The sequence below is a fragment of the Anolis sagrei genome, chromosome 8 (genome assembly GCF_037176765.1).
Source record: "Anolis sagrei isolate rAnoSag1 chromosome 8, rAnoSag1.mat, whole genome shotgun sequence".
Lineage (NCBI taxonomy): Eukaryota > Metazoa > Chordata > Lepidosauria > Squamata > Dactyloidae > Anolis > Anolis sagrei.
In genome coordinates, this window is record NC_090028.1 from 28577901 (window position 1) to 28605187 (window position 27287).

A 27287-nucleotide genomic window follows, 5' to 3' on the forward strand; every position below is an offset into this window, starting at 1 on the left:
CGGAAAAGAAGCCAGTTTCCGGTCTGGGGAGGTGGAGAGGCACACGTGTTTCTCTCCTTCGTGCCCGGCCATGGGGGAGTTCGAGGTGCACCGGGCGCGGCTCTTCAGCTTCGTGCCCTCCGGAGTGCGCTGCCTGGCCTTCGCGGGGCCTCCCCTGCTCGCTTCGGGGCCTCTCCTGGCTCTGGCCCGCCTCGACGGCGCCCTCGAGCTCTGCCACCTCCAGGCCAACGCCTTCCGGGGCAAGGTAGGCCCTTCCCGGGGGGTCCTTTGGAAGCCCTTCTGGGGGTTACGCTGTGGCATTCAGCATTGGTTCCTCATAAATGAGTTAAATTAGTCTCCCCACATAAATTTCCTACTTGACAGATCCAACTGTATTTCAGGCTGCATAGGTCAACAGCAAGCTAGACTATGAAGGGTTGGGAGCTTACTCCAACCTGGGCTGGCTTCAAACTCATGACCTCTCAATCAGTAGTATTTATTTATTTATTATTATTATTATTATTTATTTCGAGGTTTTATATACCGACCCTCTCACCTTCAAAGAGGGATTCGGACCGGTTCACAACATGTGTTAACATACAAAGAATATACAATAACAACACAATGCCACTTCATTACACGATTAAAATATCAGCACTATACACATTAAAACATTATCATCCCAGTTAAAAGAGCCAAATCGTCCGACACCATCACAATCCCATTCATCCTCCTCCTTTCATGTGGGCAAAGAATTAACTCAGTTGTCAAATGCCGTGTTCCACAACCAGGTCTTTGTTAGTTTCCTGAACATTATGAGGGAGGGGGCAGTTCTGATCTCTAATGGGAGGGAGTTCCAAAGTCGAGGGGCCACCATCGAGAAGGCCCTGTCCCTCGTCCCCACCAGCCGTGCTTGTGCAGGCGGTGGGACCGAGAGCAGGGCCCCCCCAGACGATCTTAGTGGTCTTGATGGTTTGTAGGGGAGAATACGTTCGAAGAGGTAAACAGGGCCGAAGTCGTGTAGTGATTTAATGCAGTGGCTACTAACTAGCCATGCCACAGCGCGGTCTTCACAACAGGCAGTCACAACAGCCCTTCATGGACATATTCAACAGCCTCCCAGAAAGTGAGGCTCTTTGCCTTTCTCACCTGGTGCAACCCAGGATCAGTGTCATTTCTCTACAAGCAAGGGCAGGGGTCTTCGGACAAACAGTGCCCAGGATTAGACCCTGAACCTTTGAGGTGCAGGCTTTGCAAGCATTAATAATAATAGTAATAAAAATATTTATATTCTGCCACCATCTCCCCGAAAGGACTCGGGGCAGCTTACAAAGCGCTCCAGAGTGCACGTATAATATACAACCGGTGAAAACAGTACAAAAGTATAAAACAAGCCACATAAAATTATAACAACAACCCCCCGTCAACGCATGTTAAAATCAAAATCATACAATTTTAAAACAGTAGATGAAACAAACAGCTGTCAATTCCGAGTGTCAGTGTCATATGGTCCCATTCATCCAAGGTCAAAGGACTGTCTGAACATCCTTGTTTTCAGGTTGGAACGGAAGGATTGAAGGGTGGGGGCTAAGCTAATCTCTTTTGGGAGGGTATTCCAGAGCCAGGGGGCCACCACAGAGAAGGCCCTCTCCTCAGAAACCACGCTTGAGACAGTGGTAGGACCAAGAGAAGGGTCTCCCTTATCAATCTCAGAGCCTGCGCTGATTCATAGAAAGAGATGTGGTCTTGAAGATAGGTTGGACCTGAAGTGTATAGTGCTTTACAAGTAATAACCTGCACCTTGAAAGGACCCTCTGTGTCTGTAGTAGTAGTAACAAAAGTATGTTATCAAGCATCCTTTTCAGCCCCTGGAGAAGATACCAAGCAATTTCTCCTTTTCCACTGCTACTTTCCTTGATATGTGTCATCCAAGGAGCAAATGGTTTTGGGCAAGCGGGCTTATTAATAAAGGACCCTCCTCATAAATGTACAGCAGAGTAACTTAGCAGCAGCAACCCAAAGTGATAAAAAGAACAAAAACACACAGACCAATGCTATCTCTTCCATAGGAGGCTTTTCTTTGTAGTAAAATAATATGTTTGCACTATTTACAAAAACAAGGTTTCTATAACACAAACAAATACACAGTACCTTTACACACAGCAGCCTTCACACTGGAGCTTTCTCACACAAGGCTTCTCTCACACAGAGGTTTACCTCACACTCCTTGGGATGACACTCGCTTTGGCCCACTGACTCTAACAGGCTTTGGCCTACTCACTCTTTCAGTGCTTGACTCACACTTTTGTAATCAAAAATACCCAGTTAATTTTTAATATTTCTGGCATCCTCTGGGTGGGATTAATGGAAATAAGCAAAGATAAGCTGGCGTAGAATGAATAATGTGGCAGGGGAACAAGTGGTCTTTGCTGCAAGAGTCAGAATATTTTGAAAGTCAAGATCCAAAAATCTGCTCTTGACTGACTTGCAGGCATCCACATTTGTAAACAATGGTGCTCCCAAAGACAGGCCACTGGCTTCCATCTTTCTGAGAATCAAAGAATGCCATTCTGAAATGAAATGATGTTGGTCCTCTCCCTCCATGATGTCCTCGCCTGCTTCTCTCCCGGCAGGTGATTCCTGGCCACGAGACGCAGGTCCCGGAGGCACTCTGCTGGGGGGCAGGGGGCCGCCTGTTTGGTGCAGGCCTCAGCGGAGACATCTTCGAGTACGATCTGCAGAGGCTGTGTATCAAATACTCCTTGGATGCTTTTGGAGGCCCCCTCTGGAGCATGGAGGCCCACCCCAATGGGACCCAGCTTGCGGTAAGGCCTTTGGAAATTCCTATTGAGGTTGGATTAGATGACCCTTGGAAGTTGCCCCCTCCTTTAAGGCACATGCAACCAAAACTGTGCTCCAAGTCTCAGTGCCACTCCTGCATCCTCATAGATTCAGGAGAAATGTCAGGAGAGAATGCTTCTAGAACATGACCATATAGCCTGAAAACCCAATAATAATAACAATTATAAATTCCTACCAGCTGTTAGGAATTGTGGGAGTTGAAGTCCAAAACACCTGGAGGGAGGGCCAAAGTTGGCCCAGGCCTGACTTAATGTCATGAGTCCCTATATCAGGATGAAAGTAAGGGAAATAACTACAGTAAATTACTGTAAGTACCATTGGTTCACATGGTCTTGTGTAACTGGGACTAAAGCAAAACTACTTTGATGCTGCCTGAATTTAAATCAACAGTAAAGACCATTTTCTTACAGCCAGCCTGCCCAGATTGAAAATAAATTGTGATGTTCAAGTATGTGTTGATGGGTTTCAATATGCCTTGGTTTTGTATATGCACAGCCCAAATAATGGATATTATACAATATAGTCCTATGACGTTGTCTGTGTTTTGTTTGCTTCCTTGATCCATCAGGAGAGGCAGGTCATTAATAATTTATCATTATTATTATTGGGTTTTCGGGCTATATGGCCATGTTCTAGAAGCATTCTCTCCTGACAGTTCTCCTGCATCTATGAGGATGTCTGCCATAGATGCAGGCAAAATGTCAGGAGAGAATGCTGTATTTATTTATTTACTTACAGTATTTATATACCGCCTTTCTCACACCTAGGGGGACTCAAAAGTGGAATGGCTTCTAGAATATGGCCATACAGCCCGAAAAAAACCTAAAACAATCCAGTGATTCCGGCCATGAAAGCCTTCGACAATACGTTAATATTGTTTAAGATCTTTTGGAGGATTGTTCTTAAGGGATAATTGTCTGGATTCATTGGTGCAGGTTGGCTGCGATGACGGCTCCATCAAACTCTTTGTCATCTTGCCGGACCGAATCCAGTTTGAGCGGCAGTTGGACCGACAGAAAGGTAGGTTATGGGCATCTACGGATCTACAGGGCGTCCCAAAAAAAGTATACACACTTTAATATCTCATAGCCCAATGGGTGCTTTTTTCTTTTCCAGGTTAAACCCATTGAAATAAACAATGGAAGCCAGACTAAGCTTTGATCAAAGGAAATTCATTTCAAAATGATGCTGGAAGTCTAAAAAACATAGCTAAAGTGCAAAGACCGTTGAGGGAATTTCAAAGAGATCTAGCCACGCGACTTACTGTATATACTTGAGTATAAGCATAGTTTTCAGCTCCTTTTTTTAGGCTGAAAAGACTCCCCTTGGCTTATACTCGAGTCAAGTTAATTATTTTACTCTGTTATTACTATTAATTTTGTTACATTTATTATTTTACTCTATTATTATTATTATTATTATTATTATTATTCCATTTACATTATTTAAGCTATTATTAATTTTATTACATTTATTATTTTTCTCTTTATTACATTTATTATTTTACTCTATTTATAATTGTTATTACATTTACTATTTTACTCTATTACTGTTTTTATTACATTTATTTTTCTCTGTTACTGCTGTTATTACATGTCCATTATTTTACTCTGCTATTATTATTGCCTTTATTATTTCATTCTCTTTATATTATTATTGGAAGGATATGTAAGCAAATTTACAATGAAGAAGGTTAGAATAATGGACAGTCTGGGTTTCCCTATTCCTGATTTAAAGTGTGTATACATTTTTTGGGGGGAATCCCCTGTATTTTAAGTCATATAAAGAGTGGAGTCTCCTGGTGGGGGATTGAAGGGTGTTTACCTTGGTTGGCCTCCCCCCGAGACCCTCACTTTGTGCTCTTCTTTTGTGCCCGTCAGGCCAAATCCTGTCCCTCTCCTGGCACCCTTCTGGCACCAAGATTGCAGCAGGTTCCCTTGACATCATCCACATTTTTGAGGTCAAATCAGGTGAGTTCTGGAATTGGGCTTCAGTCAATTGGAATCAACCTGGCCCTTCCTATCTCTGGCATGGCCCTTGAGACATTTCGCCCTTATTTATTTTTAGTTATATTTGTTCCTCCTTTAAACTGTAAAACTAAAGGTTTCACCAGACATTAAGTCCAGTTGTGTCTGACTCTGGGTGGTGGTGCTCATCTCCATTTCTAAGCCAAAGAGCCGGCATTGTCCATAGACACCTCCAAGGTCGTGTGGCCTGCATGACTGCTTGGAGCACCGTTACCTTCCCGCAGAAGTGGCACCTATTAATCTCACATTTGCATGTTTTTGAACTGCTAGATTGGCAGAAGCTGGGCCTAACAGCAGAAGCTGAACCTGCTTCCAGATTCAAACTGCTGATCTTTTGGTCAGCAAGTTCAGCAGCTCAGCGGTTTAACCCACTGCACCACCAAGGGGCTGTAAGCTGTGAAAGTGACATAAAATAAAAACAGAGCAGCTGCATTGAAGTACAGTGTATGAATATTAAAAATTAAGAAACCATCACATTTGTGTGTCATGGAACAGCGTATAAAAACAACACATACTCCAACACTAAATCCCATATGTGGTGTGTGTGTTTGTTGATTTTTGTAATTCAAATACCTAATTAATATTTAATACTTCTGACATTAATTACTATTATATTGATGTATATCCCACTTTCCTTTCCTAAAAGGACTCAAAAGTCCAAGCTGCTTGCTGATGTGTCTCTTTCTATCACGACCTTTGTGTGATGAATTTCTTCTCGAATTTTGGAAGGCTGAATGTGAAGAGTATCTTTCCCCTTTTCCAGGCCATTGCACTCAGCAGATCCGTGTGGAGCGGGGGCTACAGGCCCCTCAGGGCCAGAGCTGCGTGGTCTGGGGCCTGGCCTTCCTCTCGGACAACACCGTGGTCAGCGCCGACTCCTCCGGGAAGGTCCAGTTCTGGGACTCAGAAATGGGGACGCTGCTCTCCAAGCATCCGGTCAGCAAGGCGGCCGCCCTCTGCGTGGCAGTCTCTGAGGTGGGTAGCTCTCGTGGTCATCGAAGAGCAGGTAGTGAGGGGCTCTTTGGGGTCTTGGGCTAGATGGTGAGTGCGAACGACTAGAAGTCACACCAAAGAGGAGTCTGGGCGAACCGGGTCGGAGTGAGCTTGCATCCATTTATCTAGCTTGCTGTCGACCTTGGCAGCCTGAAAGACTGTTGCATCTGTCAAGTAGGAAATTTAGGTACAGCTTATGCAGTGAGGCTAATTTAACTAATTTACAATGCCAAAACACTTTCCAGCAGTGTGCAAAGAATGAGGAAGTACTCCATCAGTGTCACAAGTGGATGGTGAAGTGATAGCTCCCCCGGTGGCCAGAATTCAAAAAGCATACCCTCATGAAACTGGAATGTTAAATAGCATCTGTGTCTCTGTCTATATATGTTGTGTGTCTATGGCATTGAATGTTTGCCATGTATATGTGCATTGTGATCCGCCCTGAGTCCCCTGCGGGATGAGAAGGGCAGAATATAAATACTATAAATAAATAAAGGTCTGGACACCATGGATCCTTCTGAGGAGTGGCTTCATCCGATCTGGGTATGTTTCACTTCAAGATGAGAAATAGACCTCAGCAGTCCACTTGAGGAGGGGAATGGGGGCAAGCTAGTGTTCCGCTCCCCTAGAGACTAGGACACAGTGGAACCATGGATTCAACCTATAGGAAAAGAGGTTGCACCTAAACCAGTAGTTCTCAATTTCCTAATGCTGCAACCCCTTAATACAGTTCCTCGTGTTGTGGTGACCCCCAACCATAGCATTATTATTCTTGCTACTTCATAATTGTGGTTTTGCTACTGTTATGAATCATCATGCAAATATCTGATATGCAGGATGTATTTTCATTTACAGGACCAAATTTGGCACAAGTACCCTATGTGCCCAAACTTGAATACTGGTGGAGTTGAAGGAGGGGCTGATTTTGTCTTTTGGGAGTTGTAGTTGCTGGGATTTATAGTTAACTTACAAACAAAGAGCATTTTGAACTCCATCAAAAATGGAATTGAACCACATTTGGCACACAGAACTCCCATGACCAACAGAAAACATTGGAAGCATTTGGTGGGCATTGATCTTGAGTTTGGGAGTTGTAGTTCACCTACATGTAGAATACTGTGGACTCAAAACAATGATGGATCTGGACCAAACTTGACACAAATACTCAATATGCCCAAATGTGAACACTGGTGGAGTTTGTGGAAAAAAGACCTTGACATTAGGGAGTTGTAGTTGCTGGGATTTATAGTTCTCGTACAATCAGAGAGCATTCTGAACTCCACCAACGATGGCATTGAACCAAACTTGCCACACAGAACCCCCATGACCCATAGAAAATACTGCACAAATTTGGGATGAATTAACAGTGACTTAGAGGAGATGTAGTTCACCCACCTCTGGAGAACACCATGATAGTCTTTGGTGACCCCTCTGAAACCCCCCTTTTAACCCTTCCAGGGGTCCCGACCCCCAGCTTGAGAAACATTGGCCTAAACATTAGGAAGAATCCACTGTTGTTCAGAGCTATTTGGCTGTGGATTTTGTGTGATGGATGTATTTTAAGCAGAGACTGGATGGCCATCTGTTGGGAGAGCTTGGGTGGTGGTGGGTGGGATGTTGGATTGGATGGGTACCTTCCAAATCTATGATCTTTGTCCCTCTGCCTTTGTCTTCATTGCATGGCTTTGGCCTGTGAATTTCTCTGTCTGTACCTGGAGAAAGGCAGCCTTTGTTCTACTCTGTTGGGCCTTTTTCCTTCTCTCAGCTGCCCTTCTTTCTCTCAGGCGGGGGACAGCCTTGTGGTGGGCACCTCGGAGGGCACCGTCATCCAGTTCCAGCTTCTCCCAGCCTGCCTGGGCCATACCGAGCTCCAGTGGGTCCGCACCCGGCAGTTCCATCACCACACGCATGACGTCCGGACAGTGGCCCACAGCGCAACCGCGTTCTTCTCCGGAGGTAAGAGTCCCAACCCAACCGCTTGGGGTCAGAGTGTCATGGACCCAATACTTTCCTGCAGACCAGGCATGGGACAACTTCCATCCTCCCTCCAGGTGTTTTGGACTTCAACTACCGGCTGTTAGGAATTATGGGAGTTGAAGTCCAAAACACCTGGAGGTAGGGAGTTGGCCTATACCTGCACTAGAAAAGGCTGAAGTTGGCCTATACCTGCACTAGAAAATAATGGAGGGGGGTGTATGTTCTATTTTATCTTTGCTGCCTCCAGGTGGCGCTGTTTGCCATTGGGAAATTGGCCCATATTCAATTACGGAGGCATGGATGCAAATTGCAGCAAAAAGAGATTCCACCTAAATATTAGGAAGGATCTCCTGACTTTAAGAACTGTTCAGTAGTGGAATATGTAGGACGGATATTTCCTTCTCCAGAGGTATTTAAGCAGAGGCTTGATGGCCATCTGTCAAAGTGGCTTTGATTGTGCCATCCAGCGTGGCAGAAAGGAGTTGGACTTGATGGCCCTTGGGGTCTCTTCCAACTAATTTGGGATGGATATTTATTTATTTACAGTATTCATATTCCATCTTTCACACCCTGCAGGGGATTCAGGGCTGATTACAGTGTACATATACATGGCAAACGTTCAATGCCATAGACACAAAACATATATAGACGGACACACACAGGCTATTTAACATTCCAGATTTTTCATGAGGGTGTTTTGTCCACCAGGGATCTGTCGCTTCACTGTCTGTTTGTGACACTGACGATGTACTTCCTCATTCTTTGCATGCTTGCTGGAAATTTTTATGGTGTTGAAAATTAGCCTCCCAGCATAAGCGGTACCTAAATTTCCACCTTGACAGATGCAACTCTCTTTCGGGCTGCAAAGGTCGACAGCAAGCTACGCAAATTGGTCGGAAGCTCACTCCGACCCAGGTTGGCTTCGAACTCATGACCTTTCAGTCAGTAGTGATCTTAATGCAGCTGACTCTCAGCCAGCTGCGCCACAGTCCCAATGATTGATAGATAGATAGATATCATTGAATCCTAGTTGTAAGGGACCTCAAGGGCCATCCAGTCCAACCCCATGATAGACAGGCAGGCAGGCAGGTAGGTAGATACAGACACACAGGCAGGCAGGCAGATACATACATACGCATACAAAGGGTTGGACTGGATGGCCCTTGGGGTCTCTTCCAACTAATGTGGGATGGATGGATATCATAAAATCCTAGTTGGAAGGAACTCCAGGGGCCATCCAGTCCAAGCCCATGATTGATTGATAGATAGAGACAGATAGACAGGCAGATACATACATACGCTTACGAAGGGTTGGACTGGATGGCTCTGGGGGTTCTTGTAATTTCAGTGGAATAGATCAGGGGTCCTCAAACTTGGTAAACAGATGGCCAGGTCACAGTCCCTCAAACTGAGGAACCCCACAATCTTGTGGGGTTCCTCAGGGGGCCATTCTCTCCCCTCTGTTGTTTAACATCTATATGCGACCACTTGCTCAGCTGGTTCGGGGTTTTGGGCTTGAGTGTTATCAGTATGCCGATGACACTCAGCTGGTGCTGAAGATGGAAGGCCGACCGGACTCTGTACCCAATTGTTTCCATCAGTGCCTCGAGGCCGTTACTGGATGGCTGCGTGCCAGCAGGTTGAGGGTGAATCCAGCAAAGACGGAGATCCTATGGCTGGGTGGGCCGGGCAGTGGGGACATCCATCTGCCCACCCTGGATGGCGAGGCGTTACGCCCGTCATCATTGGTAAAGAGTCTGGGAGTCCTTTTGGACCCTCTGCTGACAATGGAGGCCCAGGTCTCTGCCGTGAGCAGAACCGCCTTTTTTCACCTGCGGCAGGCTAGACGGCTGGCCCCCTCCCTGTCCAGGGACGACCTAGCTACGGTGATCCAGGCCACGGTCATCTCAAGACTGGACTACTGTAACACCCTCTACATTGGCCTCCCTCTGTCGGTGATTCGGAAGCTGAAGTTGGTACAAAAGGCAGCTGCTCGGCTTCTTGCGGGAATTCCGATGAGATGCCACATAACACCAATCTTACTGCAGCTGCATTGGTTACGAATTGAGCACCGGATCACTTTAAAAGTGATGGTACTCACCTTTACGGCCTTGCATGGTCTGGGGCCAATGTATCTGAGGAATCGTCTCACCCCCTACCAACCGCAGAGATCCCTCCGTTCTGAGGACCAAGATCTATTGGAAGTCCCCAGTGTCAAGACCCTGCGTCTAACGGCAACCAGATGCCTGAAGTTCGTGCCCTGCGGGACTTACCAGCTTTCCGCAGGGCATGTAAGACATACCTGTTTCGACAGGCTTTTAATGTTTGATACTGTTGTTTTTAAATTGTTTTAAATTGCTTTTAAACTTTGTTAGATTTTAGCTATTCTTGTAAGCCGCTCCGAGCCCCAGGGGAGTGGCGGCATATAAGTTTAAATAATAAAATAAAATAAAAATAAACAAATATAAGCTTATTAGTATTTCAGTGAGAAGTGTGGATCTGCTTTTGGCTGATGAGATAGGGTAGTTGTTGTTGTGTGCTTTCAAGTCATTTCAGACTTAGGTTGACCCTGAGCGAGGGCCGGGTAAATGACCTTGGAAGGCCATATTCGACCCCCGGGCCTTAGTTTGAGGACCCCTGGTCTATGGGATAGATCAGAGGTCCTCAAACAAGGGCACAAGGGCCGGATACGGCCCTCCAGGGTTATTTACCCGGCCCTCGCTCAGGGTCAACCTAAGTCTGAAACTACTTGAAAACACACAACAACAACAATAACAACAATCCAATCTCATCAGCCAAAAGCAGGCCCACACTTCCCATTGAAATACTAATAAGTTTATATTTGTTAAAATTGTTCTTCATTTTAATTATTCTATTGTTTTAAGAGTTTTTTGCACTACAAATAAGATATGTGCAGTGTGCATAGGAATTCATTCATTTTTTTTTTCAAATTATAAACTGGCCCTCCAACAGTTTGAGGGACTGTAACCTGGCCCTCTGTTTAAAATGTTTGAGGACCCCTGGGAGGGAGGGAGGGAGAGATGGATAGACAGACAGACAGACAGACACACACACATAGAAATAAACACATACATATTTATATACACGCACATAGGGTTGGACTGGATGGCCCCTGGACTCTCTTCCAGTTTCTATGGGATATGTGTGTTTGTGTGTGTGTGTGTGTGTGTGTGTGTGTGTGTGTGTACACACACACATACACACACACGGATGGATGCATACACAGGGTTAGACTGGATAGCCCTTGAGGTCTCTTGACATTTTTATGGGATGGATGGATGGATGCCTATATACACACAACACATGCAAACAGATAGGGTTGGACTGGGTGGCCTCTGGGGTCTCTTCCAATTTTTATGTGAATTATAGATTGATACATAGATGCATGGCTACATTACATACAAATAGGGTTGGACTGGATGTTCCCTGGGGTCTCTTCCACCTCTATCATCCTGTGATCCCCAGCATTCCTCTCTCCTCCTCTTCCTCAGGGCTGGACGGGCAACTGGTGATCCGACCACTGATGGAGAAAGTAGAATTCAAGAGCTATGAGGCTGCCCTTCGGAAGATCACCTTCCCTCATGTGAGTTTCCAAAGCCCTGCCCTTCCTTCCCAACACACCCATTTGCAACCATTTGGGAGCCCATGCCTCAGAGCCCCCTCCTCGAAAGTCACCCTCACTTCTCTTCTTCTTCCTGTAGAGGTGCCTGGTGTCCTTTGCCCGAAAGCCCCGCCTCCTCCTCTTCCAGTACCCGCAACACCTGGAGCTGTGGCGCCTTGGAGCCACTGATGCCACAGGTGAGAGGAAGAGAGGCACCTGCCTTGGGGGTGGGGGGAGAACTGTGGGCTCTTTTCCTCTTGTGATCCAATGGGGTCTTTCCTTTCTCTCTGCAGGAAAAGCAGGGGACGTCCTCCCTGTGTCTCGTCCTCCGGAGCACCTCTTGCAGCTCAAGGCCAAGGTGAAGGGTTTTATTTATTTATTTACAACGTTTATATCCTACCCTTCTCACCTTGAAGGGGACTCAGAGTGGCTTACAAGTTATATGTACATACAATATATTATAGTATTAGCATAGTACTATACTAGTGTCATATATTACTATTTTGTACTATACCACTATACTGCAATATTATTAGTAATGTTACATGTAGCATATAATATATAATTATTATATTATTACATTGTATTATTAGTAGTATTATATTACAATACTATGATCAATATTATATGTGCATGTGGGAGTTGAAGTGGTTAGGCCAAAGCTCTGAGAGCTCCTGCCTTTGCTGTGGAGTTCCCCAGGGTGCTATCCTCTCGACCCTGTTATTTAACATCTACATCCGGCCGCTTGCTGGACTGGTGCGGAGCTTTGGCATAGAGTGCTACCGGTATGCAGATGATACCCAGCTACTCTTGCATCTCGAACCTGGGACAACTGCGATTCCTGAGAACTTTAGGCTGCGAGCGAGCAGACTGAAAGTGAATCCTGCTAAAACTGAGATCCTCTGACCTGGCCAGCCGCCAGAATTAATCCAGTCTCTGCCTGATTTCGATGGGGAAGCTCTGGTTCCGTCTGCCACTGTTAAAAGCCTTGGGGTTGTGTTGGACTCATCGCTGACGATGGAGGCCCAGATCACTGCCATAAGTAAGAATTCTAGATAAGAATTCTAGATGACCCAAAGTGTCACTCTTGGAAGTCACAACATACAAGTCCCTGATGGAGGGTAAGGAATGTTGGGCGAGTGGGCTTATTAACAAAGACCCTCCTCATAAATGCACAGCAGAGTAACTTATTAGCAGCAGCGTGACCCAGTACCAGTAGCCCAATGTGATAAAAAGAAAAAAAATACACAGACCAATGTTATCTCTTCCATGGGAAGCTTTGCTGTGTAGTAAAATAATATGGTTGCACTATTTACAAGAACAAGGTTTCCATAACACAAATAAAGTTCTTAATACTTCCTTCTTTGCTTTCTTACACAGGAGCTTCATGCAGTAGCTTTACACAGCAGTCTTCACACTGAAACTTCACACATGAGACCTTCTCGTGCTGAAGGCTACCTCACACTGAGGCCTTTCTCACACTAAGAGCTACCTCAGACTGAGGCCTACTAAGCTATAGGCATAACTGCTTATCATGAACTACAGCTTTTGCTGAGTTACTGCATCCATTTAACCCAGTGATTCTCAACCTGTGAGTCCCCAGGTGTTTTGGCCTACAACCCAGAAATCCCAGCCAGTTTACTAGCTGTTAGGATTTCTGGGAATTGTAGACCAAAATATCTAGGGTCTTACAGGTTGAGAACCACTGATTTAACCCTTTCAGTGCTTGACTCACATTTTTAATATTTTTTATATTTCGGACAAGGAACTGAAGTCCTGCCTCCTATTATTATTATTATTATTATTATTATTATTATTATTGTTACGCTCAAAGCAGATTACTACTAACACTGAGGTTTACCTCACACTGAGGCCTTTCGTCATTCCCCTTTCTTTTGAAGCTTCTTTGTTAACAGGTACGCCCACACCGAATCTTTAAAATCAATATTTTGGACTTCTGCTCCCACAATCACTAATAGTGGGTAAAATGGATATGATTTCTGAGAGTTGAAATCCAAAACACTAAAGGTGGGCATGAGCCAACTTCAGCCCATTCCTGACCTAGAGGACCAAAGGTTGGGAACTACTGTTTTAAATCCACATTCTAATCTGAATTAAATTCCTGTGCAGAATCAGCCTGAGAGAGGTTTGCAGGACTGGGTCTGAGGCCTCCGGAATGGGATCCAGGCTGATTTGTCTGTCTGAGTGTTTCTCTCTGTCCATCTCCTTCTCTCCAAGGGTCCGGAGCACATTGGCAGCAGCTGCCTCTCTCCCTGCGGCGGGTGGATCGCCTACTCCTCTGCCTCCAGGTTCTGCCTCCATCGTGTCCGGATCGAGGGTGGCCAGGTGTCCCTCCAGAGGGTGAGCTTGGGTCCTCCAAGTGAGGTTTGGGGTCCTGAGACAAAGATCGGGGCCTCTTGGGGCCATGTAAGATGTCAGTTCTTGCACAGTGTGCTCCAGCAACAGGCAGAGTCAGGGTCCAAAAGGGACAGGCCCAAAATGACCAGTCTTATATTAGCTTCAGGCTTCGGGGTCCCAGAATTCAGCCTTAGAATCAGCAAGGACGCCTGTTAAAATGGGCAACGGACTACAAAAGCTACCAAACAACTGACTCACGGGATAACAACAATAACAAGTATAACACTACATTTTATTTGTGGTGCCCCACCGAGAGATGATTTACTTACTTAAGCAATATCTCGTAGTCTGAGGGTAATGGCCCTATGTTGGATACGTAGGTGGCTGTAGAGACCTATTTTTGACCCGCATGTTCTATCACAGTGAGGTGGAACACGGTCCTGATCAAGGTTGGCTTGATGTGCCTTCCTCTTGGCACGTTTCTCCCTTTCATCTTCCATTCGTGCCTCTTCAAATTCTGCAGCACTGCTGATCACAGCTGACCTTCAGCTGGAGTGCTCAAGGGCCAGGGCTTCCCAGTTCTCGGTGTCTATGCCACAGTTTTTAAGGTTGGCTTTGAGCCCATCTTTCAGTCTCTTCCTGTCCACCAACATTACATTTTCCGTTCTTGAGTTGGGACTAGAGTAACTGCTTTGGGAAACTGGGAGGCATTCAGACAACGTGGCCAGTCCAGCGAAGTTGATGGTGTCGGAGCATCACTTCAGTGCTGGTGGTCTTTGCTTCTTTAAGCACACTGACGTTTGTATACATGTCTTCCCAAGACATTTGCAGGATTTTCTGGAGGCAGCACTGATGGAATCGTTCCAGGAGTTGCATGTGACGTCTGTAGTCAGTCCTTGTCTCGCAGGCGTATAGCAGGGTTGGGAGGACAATAGCTTTATAAACAAGCACCTTGGTATCCCTATGGATGTCCCGGTCCTCCAACAGTCTCTGCTTCATTCAGAAAAATGCTGCACTCGCAGAGCTCAGGCAGTGTTGTATTTTAGTGTCGATGTTGACTTTGGTGGAGAGGTGGCTGCCAAGGTAGCGGAAATGATCAACATTTTCTAATGTTACACCATTAAGCTGTATTTCCGGCATTGGAGAGGGATTGGCCGGTGAATGTTGGAAGAGCAATTTGGTTTTCTTGATGTTCAATGAGAGGCTGAACTTCTTGTATGCTTCTGCAAAGGTGTTTAGAGTGGCTTGTAGGTCTTCTTCTGAATGCGTACAGACTACATTATCATCAGCATATTGGAGTTCTATAACAGATGTTGTGAACTGTTGTTTGGGCTTTCAGTCTGCTGAGGTTAAATAGCTTGTCCGATAGATGATCTCCACTCTGGTGGGAAGCTTCCCATCAACAAGATGGAGTATCATAGCAATGAAGATGGAAAATAAAGTTGGGGCAATAACACATCCCTGTTTGACACCCGAATTCACCTTAAATGGTTCACTTTGGGAGCCATTGCTGTCCAAGACTGTTGCCTAGAGGTGAACAACAATATAGTTGAAATACATGGATCCGGTTCTGGGTGTCTTCCCCCCTCCTCTAATTCCATGGTTGAAGTGTTTTATCATTAATTAAAATAGGAATATTTTTGATTAAGTGCAACGCTTTAAGGGGAGGGGAAAAGAAATAATGTGTCTTACCTAGAGCAAATATATATGGCTGGAGCTACACTTAAAAATAACTTGCAGGCTTCCTGTAATAAGGATTATATGGGAACTGCTGCTCTTGACCTTCTCTTCCTTTCCATTCTCTTCCTTAAGGTCCCCAATGTCCCGAAGCTGCTCCGTTCTGCTCACTGCCTGCTCTTCTCTGCTGATTCCACCCGGCTCTTTGTGGGGTCAGACCGTGGCTGCGTCCACGTCCTGAAGCTCCTGAAATCGAGGAATTCCTGCAAACACCTGCACACCCTCCGCCCAAATACAGGTAAGTAGGATTTGGCCAGAAGAGACTTCATCGTCGTCAACATCATCTGTATTCTGCCTTGCCTCCAGAACGAGGACCCAAGGCAACTCACACATTAAGCCAAATGCAGTAGGCTAAAACATGTAAAAGACTCTTGGCATTAAATTAAGAATTAAACTATAGAATCACACTGGAGGACCTCAAGATTCCTAGAAAAGTGTTTTCTCGCAGTTTTTTGGTGGTTTTTCCACATTCAGGGGGATCCTGTGCCCCTAAATCCCCACAAAATTGCACAACCGTGTGCAATTTGAAGTAGTAACAAGCAGTTCCAAAACCCCACCACTACAATAATAATAGCAGTAATAATAGTAATAATAATTACTATTGCAAAGGCTCTGGCATAAATAATTAATAAAATTAATATTATTTTTAATATAATATTATATTCTTATTAATATTATATTAATGTTATTAATATTAATATATAATAATAATAATAATAATTATTATTATTATTATTGCAAACTCTCTGGCATAAACCAGTACAGGTGGTCCCAGTGGTCATCAGCACACTGGGTGCCGTGCCAAAAGACCTCAGTCGGCATTTGGAAACAATAAACATTGACAAAATCACAATCTGTCAACTGCAAAAGGCCACCTTACTTGGATCTGCGCACATAATTTAAAAATACATCACACAATCCTAGACGCTTGGGAAGTGTTCGACTTGTGATTTTGTGATACGAAATCCAGCATATAGATCTCATTTGCTGTGACATACTGTGCTTTTGTGTCAGTAAAGTAATAATAATAATAATACATTTTATTTGTTACCCTCTGCTTCTCACAGCTTGAGGCAGAGTGTAAAGATGTTCAGACACATCACCATAGAATACATATCATAAAATTAAATACATACGTAAAGACACACCACCACAAAATACATATATTAACGTACATAGTGCAAGGATTAAAATGCAATACAAGTAAGTAAAGGTTTCCCTTGTTGTGTCTGACTTTGGAGGGTGTTGCTCATCTCCATTTCTAGGCTGAAGAGCCGGCGTTATCCGTAGACACTTTCAAGGTCATGTGGCCATTGGCATGACTGCATGGAGCGCCATTACCTTCCTGCAGAAGCGGTACCTATTAATCTACTCGCCCTTCATGTTTTCAAACTGCTAGGTGGGCTGGGTCTGGGTCTAACAACAAGAGCTCACCCTGCTCTCCAAATTGGAACCGGCAACCTTTTGGTCAGCAAGTTCAGCAGCTCAGCGGTTTAGCCTGCTGCACCACCAGGGGGGCCTGTAATACAAGTACATATACTAAAAAAGCAAATATAATGTCCATTTCAAAATTCAGTCACAAAATGTGCAGCAGCTCCTTCCAAGCTCCGTCTTCAACAGCCTTCAGTTTGAAGGAAGCAGGGGGCTCTGTCTGAGAAAATATGGCTGTGAAGGGCCTGTTGTGAAGATCTCGGGAAATCCTTGCTTTTCGTCCTGTGGCCTCACTTATCTGTCCTTCTCTGCAGAAACGGCAGAAGCTGTGTACTTGCTGGCTGCAAGCACCGATGGCACGTGGTTGGCAGCAGCCAGTGGAGACCGGGAGATCAACACCTACAGCTTGGAAGAAGCCAAGGTGAGCCACGTAGCATCCCTTTCTGGATGGAGTCTGAAACATTTGATTTTTGAAAAGCATCTGGTGCCTACCAGCTGTTAGGAATTGTGGGAATTGAAGTACAGAATACCTGGAGGGAGGGTCGAAGTTGGCTCAGGCCTGAACTACACAGTATAGTTAATGGGGCTCTCAGGTAAAGGTAAAGGTGTTCCCCTGACATTAAGTCTAGTTGTGTCTGACTCTGGAGAGTGGTGCTCATCTCCATTACTAAGCCGCCAAGTAGCCATTGTCCTTGGACACCTTCTAGGACATGTGGCTGGCATGGAGCACCATTACCTTCCCACCACCAGAACGGTACCTATTGATCTACTGACATTTGCATGTTTTGAACTGCTAGGTTGGCAGAAGCTGGGCCCTTACAGTAGGGAGCTCTCCCCACTCCCTGGATTTGAGCCACCGACCTTTCAGTCAGCAAGTTCAGCAGCTCAGTGGTTAACCTGCTGCACCACCAGGGTGCTTACAATATTTAAATATACATAGATCTTTAATAATAATAATAATAATAATAATATGAAATATGAATAGCCTGCTGATTTTTGGATGGTCTTGTTTGGAAAGATTTAGATTGTATGAATGCTTAATCTGCACTCTTCCTTTCTGGATTAGCTGCATTGCACTGTTCCTGCCTACGACTGTCCAGCCTCCGCTTTGGCCATTCACCCGCTGACCAACAACCTGGTCATCGCCCATTCAGACCAGCAGGTAAGCCCCTCTTCTCAACCGGAAGTCTCTTTTTCAGTGAAACTTATTTTTATTTCCACTTTGAACAGGATTATAAAAGCGTAAGAAGGACAGTTGTCTCCACATTTTTTACAGTGTTGGCTTTTGTGGATTTGATTATTCAGATTTGATTGGGTTTTTTTGCAGTACAATTTTGTGTTCCGTTTCCAACAGAAGGTGACCATAGAGTTGTTGTGGAAAACTTAGATGTTATTAGTAAAGGTAAAGATTTCCCCTGAAATGTCGTGTCTGACTTTGGGGGCTGGTGCTCAACTCCATTTCTAAGCCGAAGAGCCAGCGTTATCCATAGATGCCTCCAAGGTTATGTGGCCGGCATAACTGCATGGAGCACCATTATCCTCCTGCCAGAGCAGTACCTATTGATCTATTCACATTTGCGTGTTTTCGAACTGCTAGGTTGGCAGAAGCTGGTTCTAACAGTGGGAGCTCACCCCGCTCCCCGGATTTGAACTACTTACCTTTTGGTCAGCAAGTTCAGCAACTCAGTGGTTTAAACCGCTGTGCCACCAGGAGGCCCTAAATTTCAAATTTATATCAATAAAAATGTAATGTTTGTTTGTGGGATTAACAGAACTCAAAAACCACTGGACGAATTAACACCAAATTTGGACATAATACACCTATCAGGCCAACAAGTCATCACTCATAAAAACACTGAAAAACACTTTGGAAGAGACTTAAAAGACCAGAAATTTTTAAAAAAATTACAAAGCATGCACAAAACTACATACACACACATATACACAAATATATACACACACAAAACACATATACACAGACTGGGCCACAGCAACGCGTGGCAGGGGACAGCTAGTGTATCATAAAATAAAAATAGAGCAGCTGCATTGAAGTATATGAATATAGAAAATTAAGTAACAATCACACTTCTGTGTCATGGAACATCACATATAAAATGTATTTAAAACTGCATTAAAAACGACACACACCTCAACACTGAATCCCTTATGTGTGTGTTTGTTGATCATGATAACAATAATAGTAATACTTTGATTTCTTATCTGCCTCTCATCGAAGTGGGTTACAACATAGTTTAAAAACACATAATAATGGTAAACATTTTATAAATATGCACATTTAAGCGTATTTTTATGAAATACATATTATAATATACAAAATTAAAACACCACCAGGGGGCAACAAATTTAGTGATTTCTTTGTTTATGTTTTTTCATAGTCACAGGGGTCCTGTAACCCCAGTGAATGCAGAGGGACAGCTGCAGTTAGTTCCAAGACAGACACATACCCAGTTTCCCCGAAAATAAGACAGTGTCTTAGATTAATTTTTGCTCCCAAAGATGCACTAGGTTTTATTTCCATGGGCTGTCTTATTTTTGGTCAAACATGGTAGTAATTTTATTTATTTATTTATTTATTTATTTATTTATTTACGACATTTATATGTTGCCCTTCTCACCCCAAAGGGGACTCAGAGCAGCTTATAAGATATATATACATACAATATGTTATATTATTAGCATAGTACAATATCAGTATTATATAGTACTATATTGTACTATACCATTATGTTCTAATATTATTAGTACTATTACATGTAATATAAAATATATAATTATAATATATTATATTATACGCAAGACATAGTAATGAAGGAAAGACATAGTAATGCAAATGGGTCGACTTCAGCTCCCACAATTCCTAACAGTCTACCAGCTGTTAGGAATTGTGGGAGTTGAAGTACCAAAACACCTGGAGGGAGGGCCAAAGGTGGCCCATACCTGATGTAGCACCGAGACTGGTGCAGCTGGCTGGGAGTCAGCTGCATTAAGATCACTACTGACCGAAAGGTCATGAGTTCGAAGCCAGCCGGGGTCGAGTGAGCTTCCGACCAATTTGTGTAACTTGCTGTCGACCTTTGCAGCCCGAAAGACAGTTGCATCTGTCAAGTAGGAAATGTAGGTACCGCATATGCGGGCAGGCTAATTTAACTAATTTACGAGGCCATAAAATTCTTTGCAAGCATGCAAAGGATGAGGAAGTACTTCATCAGTGTCACAAATGGACGGTGAAGCGACAGCTCCCCTGGTGGCCAGAATAACCTCATGGAAAGCTGGAATGTTAAATAGTCTCTGAGTGTCTGTCTATATATGTTGTGTGTCTATGGCATTGAATGTTTACCATGTATATGTATATTGTATTCCGCCCTGAGTCCCCTGCAGGGTGAGAAGGGTGGAATATAAATACTGTAAATAAAATAATAAATACATAATGATGCAGCCTACGATTGCATTGGCCTTTTTGTCTGCTGCATCCCACTGCTGTCTCACATCCTTCCTCCCTTCTCCCTCCTTTCCGCAGCTGTTTGAGTTCAGCCTGGCCAATCGGGAATACACTCCCTGGAGCCGGAAGGTGCAGCAGTCGGGGTTGCACAGGAATTGGCTGGAGCGGGACACCCCCATCACCCACCTGGCCTTCAGCCCCCGGCAGGACACCCTCCTCCTCCTCCATGACACATACATGTTCTGCATCATAGACAAGACCCTGGTAAGGGTGGTCTGCCACACAGGGAGGGAGGAGCCGACCGCAAGGGGAGGGGGAGAGAAGGGGCAACAATGGGGGACGCTAAGCAAAATGCACAGAAGGCTGGAAAAGATGGGCTTTTTGTTAGGACGCCATCCCTTTGCGTTACTGCCAAGGAGGATGTGGTCCACCTAAGGTTAGGTCGGTATGAATTGCTTAGCGTTTCATGGAATAGGTCCCCTTATTTTGAATTATTTTTCTTCTTCCTTTTCTTCTCTCTCGTTCCTTCTTTTCCTCTCCTCTGCTTCTTATGCTTCCTTTTTCTCTCTTCTTTCCCTCTCCTTCCTTCTCTTCTCTTCTTTGTTCTCCTTCCTTTTCCTCTCCTCCTCCTCTCCCTTTTTTCTCTTCTTTCTTTTTCTTTTCCACTCTTCTTTCTTTTCCTTCTTCCTCTTCTTTTCTTCCTCCTCTTTTTTGCTTCTTCATTTTCTCTCCTCTTCTGCTCTTCTTGTCTTCTTTCTTTTCCTTCTTTTCTCTTCTTCCTCCTCCTTTATTTTTCTCTCCTCTTCTGCTCTTCTTTTCTTTCTTTTCTCCTTCTTCCTCTTTTCCTTCTTCATTTCTCTCTCCTCTTCTGATTGTCTCCTTTTTTCTTTTCCTTCCTCCCCATTTTTCCTTCTCCTTCATTTTTCCCTCCTCTTCTATTCTTCTTCTTTCTTTTCCTTCTTCCTCTTCTTCCTCTTCTTTTTCCTTCATCATTTTCTCTCCTCTTCTTCTTTCTTTTCCTTCTTCCTCTTCTTCTCTTCCTCCTCCTTTTCCTTCTCCTTTATTTTTCTCTCCTCTTCCACTCATCTCCTCTTTTTTCTTTTCCTTCTTCCTCTTTTTCCTTCTTCATTTTTTCTCCTCATCCACTCGTCTTCTTTTCCTTCTTCCTCTTCTACTCTTCTTCCTCCTCTTTTTTGCTTCTTCATTTTTCTCTGCACTTCCGCTCTTCTCTTCCTCCTTTTCCTCTCCTTTTCTTCTTCTCCCTGTTCTCCCTTCTCCCTCCCTCCTCTTTTTCCTCTTCCTCCTCTTCTTCTCCTCCCTCTTCCTCCTTCTCTTCTTGCTCCTTCTTTCCTTTTCCTATTCTTCTAATACTTCTATCTTGTATGAAAAGATCTCAAGGTGGCATACAAGAGACACCAATGCAAAAACAACCTTTAAAAAACAATAATAATTTGAATGGACTAAAATTATAGTACATATGATTAACAAATGTAAAAATAGTTTTGGGTGGTTTTGAATTTTTTGGATAGCTGAACCGCTGTTGTGTTTTGTGACTTACCATCACTCTGCCTCCTCCTCCTCTTCTCTTCCCAGCCGCTGCCCAGCGAGACGTCCGTCTTGAGTAACCAGCTCTCCCTCTTGCAGCTCCCTCGGGCTGCCCAACGTTCCGCCAGCCATGCCTTCAAGGTCTGCAAGAAGTACCAGGTGGGTCTCAGAAAGGAAGGGTCCCAAAGATTTATAGAGTTGGGACCTCTAAAGGCTATCTAGTCTAACTTAATCTGCCTTCATGCTGGAAAAGCACAATTTAAGCCTTCCTGACACATGGCCAATCAACCTGTTTAAAGGCCTCCTAAGAAGGGGCCTCTACATCAGGCATGGGCCAACTTTGGCTTTCCCTCCAGGTGTTTTGGACTTCAACTCCCACAGTTCCTAATAGTTTACCAGCTGTTAGGAATTGTGGGAGTTGAATTCCAAAACACCTGAAGGGAGAGCCGAAGTTGGCCCAGGCCTGATCTAGGACCAGAAACCCATCTACACTGCCATATAATCCTGTTTCTGAGTCCAGTTTATCATGTTTTGAACTGGGTTATGTTGGGTGAGTGGGCTTATTAACAAAATACCCTCATTAATGTACAGCAGAGTAACTTATTAGCAGCAGCGTGACCCAGCACCAATAGCCCAAAGTGATAAAAAGTATTATCTTCCTTAGGAGGCTTTTCTTTGTTGTAAAATAATATGGTTGCACTATTTACAAGAACTAGGTTTCCATTTTTTGGTCATGTCAGGAGTGACTTGAGAAACTGCAAGTCGCTTCTGGTGTGAGAGAATTGGCCATCTGCAAGGATGTTGCCCAGGGGACGCCAGGATGTTTTGATGTTTTATCATCCTTGTGGGAGGCTTCTCTCAAGTTGCTTCTGGTGTGAGAGAATTGGCCATCTGCAAGCACGTTGCCCAGGGGACGCCTGGATGATTTGATGTTTTTGTCATCCTTGTGGGAGGCTTCTCTCATGTCCCCGCATGAGGAGCTGGAGATGATAGAGGGAGCTGATCCGCACTCTCCCCAGATTTGAATCTGCGACCTGTCGGTCTTCAGTCCTGCCAGCACAAGGGTTTAACCCACTACGCCATCGGGGGCTCCTTAGGTTTCCATAACACAAAAATAAACAAATACATAGTAGCTGTACACACTGGAGTTTTCTCACATGAGGCTTCTCTCACACAGAGGTTTACCTCACTCTCCTCAGGACGACACTAGCTTTGGCCCACTGACTCTAACAGGGTTTGGCCTACTAGCTCTTTCAGTGCCTATAATAAAAAATACTCGGTTATTTTTTTTAATATTTCTGACAGATTATATGGCAATGTAGACTCATATAATCCAGTTCAAAGCAGTGAATCTGAATCAAGAAACTGGATTATATGGTAGTGTAAATCCAACCTTGGTTCAAAGGAAAATATTAGGGGAATATTGAGAAGAGGAAACTGCAAGAACTGAATTGGGGTCACAATAGTGGAATTTTTCTTATTTATTTATTTGAAACATTTATATTCCACCCTTCTCATCCCAAAGGTGAGGTGCCCCCGGTGGCGCAGTGGGTTAAACCCTTGTGCCAACAGGACTAAAGACTGACAGGTTGCAGGTTCAAATCCGGGGAGAGGCAGATGAGCTCCCTCTATCAGCTCCAGCTCCTCAGGCGGAGACATGAGAGAAGCCTCCCACAAGGATGGTAAAAACATCAAATCATCCGGGCGTCCCCTGGGCAATATCCTTGCGGACGGCCAATTTTCTCACACCAGAAGCAACTTGCAGTTTGTCAAGTCACTCCTGACATGACAAAAAACAACAACAACAACAAAAAACCAAAGGAGACCCAGGGCAGAGCACAACACATACGACAAGCATTCCATGCCAGGACATAAAATAACTATAAATATACCCAACATTAAAATCAGTTTTATCTACTTTAAAATGAGCTGTTTATAATCATTTCAAGATACCATGTGTTAATATTCTTTGTATATGCTTAACATAGCACATCTATTTTTAGCTCGTCGAGTACATTAATAATAAATGATGAATAAATTATAATAGTTTGATAGATTCCTTGGTGAATAAGGGGGATGTGGTAGAATTTCAAAGCCACGGGAGCATGCTTCTTCCATTTGGGCAACATGTGAGTTGTGAACTGGGGCATTGTCTTGCAGAAGGCAGACACCTTTGGGGAGCATACCACATTGTCTCTTGGTTTTGATAGCCTCCTTCAGTGAAGCCTAGTCTGCCCCAGTGGTCATGGTCCCCTTTGCTAGGAAATCCATCAATCCTACTCGGTGCTGGTCACAAAATCCTGTGAGCATGACCTCGCCTGCTGAGAGTTGGGCATGTGCCTTCTTTGGAGGCGGTGAGTCAGGATGCTTATATTGCACCGACTGGACTTTAGTCTCAGGATCAGAGTGATAGACCCAGCTTTCATCCTGTGGGACCAGTCTGAGGAAAAGGTCCTCCTGGTTTCCAAGGCACATCATTTTCAACAGAGCCTGAGAGCATTCGACCCGTTCCTGCTTCTGGAAAGGTGTGAGCAGACAGGAGACCCAGCGAGCGGATCCCTTATTTATTTATTTATGACATTTATATGTCACCTTTCTCACCCCGAAGGAACACAGAGTGGCTTACAAGATGGATATATATACATACAATATATTACTTAGGCGATCCCTCGTAGTCTGAGGATGATGGTTCTCCAAGTTCGGTGTTCTGGGGGTGGATTCGTAGGTGGCTGTGGAGCCCTATTCTTGATCTGCGTCTTCTCCCGCAGTGAGGGCATTGGTTTCCAGGTGGGAAGCGGTCTCGGTCAGGTTGGCTTGACGCGCCTTCCTCTTGGCACGTTTCTCTCTTTCGCCCTCCATTCGTGCCTCTTCAAATTCTGCAGCACTGCTGGTCACAGCTGACCTCCAGCTGGAGCGCTCAAGGGCCAGGGCTTCCCAGTTCTCAGAATCAGCATAGTACAATATCAGTATTAAATATTACTATATTGTATTATACTATTATATTGTAATATTATTCGTAATATTACAAATAATATAAAGATGAAGTACTTTGGCCACATCATGAGAAGAAAGGAAATCTTAGAGAAGACAATGATGCTGGGGAAAATGGAAGGAAAAAGGAAGAGGGGCCGACCAAGGGCAACGTGGATGGATGGCATCCTTGAAGTGACTGGATTGACCTGGAAGGAGCTGGGGGTGGTGACGGCCGACAGGGAGCTCTGGCATGGGCTGGTCCATGAGGTCACGAAGAGTCGGAAATAACTGAACGAATGAACAAAATATAAATATATAATTATAATATCTTACTAGTATTATATTGCATTACATTATAATATTATAAATATTATATGTATATACAGTATATTATATTACATTATATTATTAACATAGCACAGGAGACAAGGTGGAATTGTCTTCTGCTCCCCTCTCCACTCTGGCCCAGAGCGGCAGTTGGTGTTGGGAGGAGAAGTCCCCAGCTGATGACCTTATGCATGTGAAGAGGGTCTTGGATGATTTTTTCCACGGACCCCACACTCACCTTGACATTTTGGGCTAGCTGGCAAATGGTTATGCAGCGATTTTCCAAAATGGCAACCTCCACTTACTGGGTGATGTGTTCATCAATATCAGAGTGGGGTTGCCCTGGAAGTGGAGTTGTTTCCACCAAAGTCTGATCACATTTGAATTGACGATGCCAGTTCTTGACTCCCTCATATGATGGGGAATCCTCAACATAAACCTCTTCCATCTCATTGAATGTCTCCTTTGGTGTGCAGCCTTTCAAGTCAAGGAACTTGATGACTACTCTGTATTCCATTGGGTCCATTCTCAAACCACACACCACTTCAGCACCTGTAACATCAAGACCGTTATCGGTTCTGGGTTATAAATTGGCATGTAACATATAGAGACTGATATCATTACACATGTGCAGTTTTAGCATCCTGTGATAAATAGAAGAGGGTTAGGGAAAATCTTTAATGAACACCCCTCGTGTTCATTTTCACTTTTATTATATAGATATATAGATTTTGAATCAGTGTTGATTTAAATAGTTGATTTCCTTTTTTTGCTTTTTTTTGCTTTTTGGAAAATTGAAAAAAATCTACATGTCTCCCTTGCTTCCTTCTCTCAGCCTCTGCTCTTTGTGGACTTCTTGGGCGAAGACTCCTTGGTGGTGGTGGAGCGCTCCATCACTGACCTCAAGGCCCAGCTGCCGCCCCCGGTGTATCAGAAGAAGTTTGGCACCTAAAGTCAAAAACCCCCAGGCCCTTGCTTATGCTGCTGCTCCATCTAAAAAAAAACAAGCCCTGCAGAACTGCTCTTTCAGTCCGTTGCAGTCATTCAGGGAAGCCGAGCCTCAGGTGGGTTCAAGGTCTCCTCCTCTTTGGAGAAGTCGAGAGAGAGAGAAAACAAAGGGTGCCTGGGCCTCGGGCCAGCGCAGGCTCCTTGCCCTTGGCTCCTTGCCCTGCTTCTGGCTTTATCAGAGCCGATCCTGACCTTGGGAGCCTTGGGAGCCAGGCTCTGGATGAATAGTTCTTGCATTGCGTCAATGATTAACCGCCAAAGAACAGGCCCAAGGCTCAGCAAGGAGTGAGGGCGTAGTGAAGTTTTATACTGATCTATTCCTTTTGTAATAAATTGTAAGAAACACGTTACATCTCTCATGGTCCTCTCTGTCTCTGATATTATTACTATTAGGAATGCCTTGCACCTGTCATGATACCCTCTCTCTTATGTTGTTGCTATTATTATTATTACTATTATTATTACCACCAGAAGATGAGGAATGGGAAAACCCAGCCCCGGGAACAGATGCGGCGCCTAAGGTTCTTTTCTCACCATCCTATCCTTCCTCCCTTCTCTCTTTCCTTTCTCCTTCCATCCTTCCTTCTCTCCCTTCCTTCCCTCTATCCCTCTTTCTCCCTCGCTCCTTCCTTCCATTTTGTCTTTCCTTCTTTTTCTATTTTCTATTTCCATCTCCCCTTTCTCCATTCCCTTCCACCCTTTTGTCCTTCCTTCCTTCCCTCTCCCCCTCTTTCTCCTTCCTTCCCTTTTTTCCTTCCGTCTCTCTTTCTTCCCTCCCTTCACTCCCTTCCTTCTTTCCATCCTTCTCTTCTTCCCTTTTTCCTTCTTCCTCGGGGATGTTTCACTAGGAGAAGTTAGAGTCCCCTTGGGGAGACAGGGTGGGCTATAAATTATTATTACCATTATTATTATTATTAGAAACACAACAAGATGAGTCCACAGCAGACACTCTGCTGGCTGTTGTATTGGATCACACGTCGGACACTTC

At 44.4% G+C, this 27287-nt stretch overlaps 1 protein-coding gene across 1 annotated transcript; it reads left to right on the plus strand.

Annotated features, from left to right (window-relative positions):
- The first annotated feature begins 6 nt into the window (after nucleotides 1-6).
- UTP4 (UTP4 small subunit processome component) lies at nucleotides 7-26645 on the plus strand. Its single transcript, XM_060788048.2, has 16 exons — nucleotides 7-244; nucleotides 2613-2804; nucleotides 3777-3861; nucleotides 4722-4811; nucleotides 5632-5843; nucleotides 7646-7817; nucleotides 11351-11442; nucleotides 11561-11657; nucleotides 11754-11818; nucleotides 13699-13821; nucleotides 15631-15793; nucleotides 17301-17407; nucleotides 18053-18148; nucleotides 20525-20710; nucleotides 22040-22150; nucleotides 26127-26645. The coding sequence occupies exons 1-16, from the start codon at nucleotides 71-73 to the stop codon at nucleotides 26241-26243; spliced, it is 2082 nt and encodes a 693-aa protein (XP_060644031.2). The 5' UTR covers nucleotides 7-70; the 3' UTR covers nucleotides 26244-26645.
- Nucleotides 26646-27287: the final 642 nt, after the last annotated feature.